General features: G+C 34.1%; 1 protein-coding gene across 4 annotated transcripts in view; it reads left to right on the forward strand.

The window, feature by feature from the left end:
* The window catches only part of F8 (coagulation factor VIII), a 66,759-nt gene that overhangs the window by 33,597 nt on the left and 27,468 nt on the right, over nt 1-5,694 (forward strand). For all 4 annotated transcript variants that reach the window (XR_007344883.1, XM_048796815.1, XM_048796817.1 and 1 more), the window contains 2 exons: nt 3,223-3,316; nt 5,066-5,280. Coding sequence is in view for 3 of the 4 variants with exons in the window: in XM_048796815.1 (XP_048652772.1) it covers nt 3,223-3,316; nt 5,066-5,280 (309 nt within the window). In the remaining variant the exon portion in view is untranslated. The remainder of the gene's footprint in view (nt 1-3,222; nt 3,317-5,065; nt 5,281-5,694) is intronic.

Consider the following 5,694-nt stretch of genomic DNA (forward strand, 5'->3'; position numbering starts at 1 on the left):
TATATATATATATATATACATATATATACACATACACACACACACACAAATAGAAAGGGCTGGGGACGTGGCTCAGTGGTTAAGTGCCCCTGGTTTCAATCCCCAGTATCAAAAAAATAAATAAAGAAACAATGCTTACACTGCAAATAATAATCATGAACATGGTTTAAATAAGTAGTGGTTTATTTTCATTACAAGAAATTTGTAGTTATGAGCTGGGTGTGGTTGCGCATGCCTATAATCCCAGAGGCTCGGGAGGCCAAGACAGGAGGATCCTGAGTTTAAAGCCAGCCTCAACAAAAGAAGTGAGGTGCTAACCAACTCAGTGAGACTCTGTATCTAAATAAAACACAAAATAGGGCTGGGGATGGGGCTCAGGGGTCGAGTGCCCCTGCGGTCAATCCCTGGTACCCTCCCACCGAAAAAAAGAATAAATTTTTGACCTTGTGTTAGATAATGGTTTCTTAGATATGACATCAAAAGCAGAAGCAACCGAAGGGGAAAAAAAAAAAGCCTTTATAAATAACTTAATCACTATTTAAAATGTGTGTACCTTGAAGGATACCAACAAAAAAGTGAAACAATAACCCACTGAATAGGAGAAAATATTTGCAAATCATATATCTGATCTAATACCCAAAATATATAAAGAACTCTTACAAATAAACAATAAAAATACATGACCCAACTAAAAAATGAGCAAAGGATTTATATAGACATTTCTCCAAAGATAATATACAAGGTAATCAGTGAACACATGCAAAGATGCTGAATACCAGGGAATTGCAAATCTAAACCACAATAAGATGCCACTTCATATCTACTAGGATGACCATGAACAAGAAGACAGACATGGGTTGGTGAGGACATGGATAAACTGCAACACTCATAAATTTCTGGTGGGAATATAAAGTAATGAATCCATTAATGAATAATGAAAGTTCAAGATGGAATGACCATGTGACCTACTAATTCTACACCTATAGAATTAGAAATATAACCAATAGAAATGAAAATATAGGTCAATTCAAAGATGTGTATGCAAATGACTATAGCAGCACTCTTCATAACAGCTGCACAGTGAAAATCATTTAAATATTCACCAATTGGCTGGGTTCAGTGGTGTACCCTATAATCCCAGCCATTTGGGAGGCTGAGGCAGGAAGATGGCAAGTTCAAGGCAGCCTCAGCAACTTTGTTAAACCCTCTGCAACTTAGCAAGACCCTGTCTCAAAATAAAAAAGGGCTGGGGATGTAGTTCAGTGGTAAAACACCCCTGGATTCAAACCTCAGTACCCAAACTGAGAAATGTTCACCAGTTGGTGAATGGATAAACAAAAGGTGTTATGTCCATAAAATTGAAATATTATTCAGCAATTAAAAGAAATGAGCTATAATCTGATTTCTTTTCAAATTATATAAATATTTTGCCTTTTAGTAAAAGAGATGACTCACATTCTGCAACATGGATAAGACTCAAAATATTTGGCTTGGCTTTCTTCACACCATAGTGAAACTTCTTTCATGTTGGCTCAGGGTTCCAACTATGTGTGTTCTAGTAAGCAAGTCATAAGGTTTATCACCTTTTATGACCATCATCAGAAGTAACATAGCACTTCATGACATGATCTATTAGTTGAGATTAGTCAAAGCCCACCCACCTATCATGAAAGAAAAGAAAATATGGTCCATCTCTTCATGGGAAGAATGTCAATGAATTTGGGAGCCATGTTTCAAAGCTTACATAGAGACTGACAGCTTATTTCTCTAGTTCAACAAATATTGGTTGTAAACCTGACCAAGACAATATGAGAAAGGAAAGTTAAAATTAAAATTACAGATCAGTAGCATTATAAACACAGGTTAAAAAAATCCTAAATGAAAATCTGTAAACCCAACACAGTAATGTATATAAAAGATAATACATTATGACAGAATTATCCCAGGAATAATAAATTAGCTTAATCTAAGAAAATCAAATGGGTAATCCAGCATATTAACACATAAAAGCATAAAAAGGGAAAAGACCATTTGATAATTTCAATAGCTGCAGAAAAAATCATTTGTCAAAATTCAGCACCTATTCATAAATTTAACAACAAATTGGAATTATAAGGGAATTATTGTCCTGGTAAAGATATAAACAATAACAACAAAACCCCACTAAGTATCATTCTTGGTAAAATGCAGAAATCCTCCTATTTAAGATCAGGACAAGAAAGGTAACACATCTATTATACTGGAAATCTTAGCTTGTGTTCTTACAAGAAAGGGAAAGAAAATTTTAATATTTGAAAGGAATAAATAAGAGTGTTAATATGATAAGAAATAGATGGTTTTAACAACAAACCCCATCAGTATGTATAAATATAATTCACCAAAAAAATGTGGGGAAAAAAGAAATATGTGTTTTACCAAATGAATGGGCTTTTAAGACGAGTGCAAGTGAAAGTAGATTTTTAAAAAATATATTTAAAAAAAAGTCAATGGACCTTTATTTTATTTATTTTTACATGGTGCTGGGAATTGAACCCAGTGCCTCATACATGCTAGGCAAGCACTCTACCACTGAGCTACAGCCCCAACCCCAAAAGTAGATTTTTTAACCTTCATTATCACACATCTGCAGATGTAGAGGAATAATTAATGTCTCCATGGGTCTTCATCTCTGCTTCCTTCCTCTCTTTTAAAGCTCTTTTAAATCAGATGATACCACTTGCCACTCCTGCTTGATGCTATAATCAACTGTCCTTCTAGTCAGGTTTGCTCATTCAACGAACATTTTATCATCTGAATCACTGTCTCCTTCTCTGAACAATGGAAAAGACTGAGAGGAAGCAGTATCCTCATGCAATTAGCATAAGAAGGTGCAGGAAATATTTATTGAAACAATTGGAATCATTTTTAAAGAAATGAAAAGGCACCAGGGTGGTGGCGCATGCCTGTAATCCCAGGGGTATGGAGGCTGAGACAGGAGGATCACAACTTCAAAGCCAGCCTCAGCAATGGGGGGGGGGGAAGAAATGGAAAGGGACCTTCAATGAGAAACATAAGTTGCTATCTAAACAATTTCATGAAAAAAAAAAGTTTTTTAATTTTATCTAGGCTCAAATTCTTATAATATGGATAAAGGCAGCTTTTGGTTTTCTGGAGATAGGCCACAGTTTTCTTGTTGACCTTACTTGTCTTAGGGTATCTTATATATCTCATTTTACTTTTCAGATTATATTTAAGAATCAAGCAAGCCGGCCATATAACATCTACCCTCATGGAATCACTGATGTCAGTCCTTTATACTCAGGGAGATTGCCAAAAGGTAATAACAAAAGTACTTGAAGTGACTCTTTGATAGCTTATGTAAAACACCCCTAAGGCTTCCTAGAATTGATGTGGTGTAACTTTAGATTGCAACTCTTAAGTGCCCTAAAATCTTAAAGCTGATTGTTCTGATATGAAGGTCATGTTTTTTTCTCTGAGTTTAGTTTTTGGCTTCATTCCAGACTTTTGATATCTAATATTTTAATATTTCTACTTTTAATTTCATTATTTGTTGCTTAAAGATTCATGACATAGGGCTGGGGTTGTGGCTCAGTGGTAGGGTACTTGCCTAGCATGTGTGAGGCACTGGGTTAGATTCTCAGCACCACATATAAATAAATGAATAAAATAAAGGTCCATCAACAACTTTAAAAAATTAAAAAAAAAGATTCATGACATATCTTTGTCATGGATTACACCTTTTATCAATAAAATGTCCTTGGTTGTCTTTTATGATCCTTAACTTGAATTATTTTTTCTAATTTTAGTATTGCCACATATGCTTAATTAGTTTATCTTTTCCATGATATTATTTTCCCATATGTTTGTTTATTTCATGTTAGGTCTTGTCCACATAAAAAGCATACATATGGTTTTTATTAGTTTACCCAATCACCATCTATCAATTGGAGATTTTAACCTGGCCATATTGTGTTAGTTTTGATATGCTTGTTGATAGTCTGGTAATTTTATATTTCAATTACAATTACTCATTTTTTAGTAGTTTGAGTAAAATATTTTCTTTTAATGAAATTTATACTATAAATATTCTTTCTAAATTTTAATTTTAATGATTTATTTTATCAAAATCATAGTTGCTTAAGGTTTAAGCTGTTGAAGGGCTGTAAGTTCCACTTCCTAGAGGCATTCATTTTTTTTGAGGGGAGTACTAGGGATTGAACTCAGGGGCACTCAACCACTGAGCCACATATCCAACACTTTTTGTATTTTATTTAGAGACAGGGTCTCACCGAGTTGCATAGTTTCTCACCATTGCTGAGGCTGGCTTTGAACCCACAATCCTCCTTCCTCAGCCTCCCAAGCCCCTGGGATTACAGACATGCACCACCACTCACAGCTGAAGCATTCATTTTTAATCATTTTTGTTTTAGATTTTTGGTGTTTCATCTCAAAATCTCTAAACATTGCTTATAGTGCTAATTCTCTGTTTTTTGACTTCACAATTATATATTTGCTTGCTTTGTTTAAATATTTATTCTAAAAATTTTAAATCCAAAAACAACATTTGTGTTTTTTAAATAAGTTACTTTTTATACTTATGCTTATTTCTGAACTCTGATTATTCTCTTGTCTATAATTCCAATGGTTTTACTATTAAAAATCAAATAAGTTCTCCTTCCTTATTCCGTACCACAATCAACTGGATAATCAGTTCTGGAATGCCACTCTCTTTAATGTCTTTTGTTTCCCTGTGGCCCTTAGAATATTTTTCTTCTTCATATATATTTTTTAAACAAAAGTCTGATGGACCCATTTTTATTGATAAAAAATTTAGTAAATCTTATACCAGGGGCCATTTTAGTTTCCATTTACTGAGAAATTTCTTACATACATACAGATTTGTAGAACCTTTGCAATAGCAACATGGTTACTATTTAAAGAAAACCTTTAGACAAACTTAAAATATGTATGGAACCAGTTTTAAGCCAAACTATTCAACTTAACATTACTAATATGTGGCTTGTTATATTCTAATTGAGCTATTTCTGGATTTGGTTGTGGGTAGGTGTAAAACATTTGAAGGATTTGCCAATACTGCCAGGAGAAATATTCAAGTATAAATGGACAATAACTGTAGAAGATGGGCCAACTAAATCAGATCCTCGATGCCTGACCCGATATTACTCTAGTTTCATTAATCTGGAGAGAGATCTAGCTTCTGGGCTCATTGGCCCTCTCCTCATCTGCTACAAAGAATCTGTAGATCAAAGAGGAAACCAGGTGAGTGTTATCCTTTCCAAGTTCTGGGTTTAAAACTTAAAAATGGAAGATGCATATGAACTTCCAGATATTTTTTATTCTCTCAATGTATGTCCTCCTGTATCCTGCATAAAATACAGTAGTCTGTTTTATAGTAAAATAAAAGAAATAAACTGGGTTTCACTTAGAATGAAGTGAAAATTTTATTGCTGTGACAAAATACCTGAAAAAATCAACTTAAAGGAAGGAAAAATTTTATTTTGGTTAACTATTTAAAGATTTAAGTCCATAAGTCACTTGGCCCCGTTGCTGTAGGCACATGGTGAGGCAAAATGTCACAGTGGGTATATTGTAGCAGAGCAAAGCTGCTCAATTCATGGAAGTCAAGAAGGAGAGAGAGAGAGAGAGAGAGAGAGAGAGAGAGAGAGAGAGAGA

Source organism: Marmota marmota, unplaced genomic scaffold (genome assembly GCF_001458135.2).
Source record: "Marmota marmota marmota unplaced genomic scaffold, marMar, whole genome shotgun sequence".
In the NCBI taxonomy this organism is placed as follows: domain Eukaryota; kingdom Metazoa; phylum Chordata; class Mammalia; order Rodentia; family Sciuridae; genus Marmota; species Marmota marmota.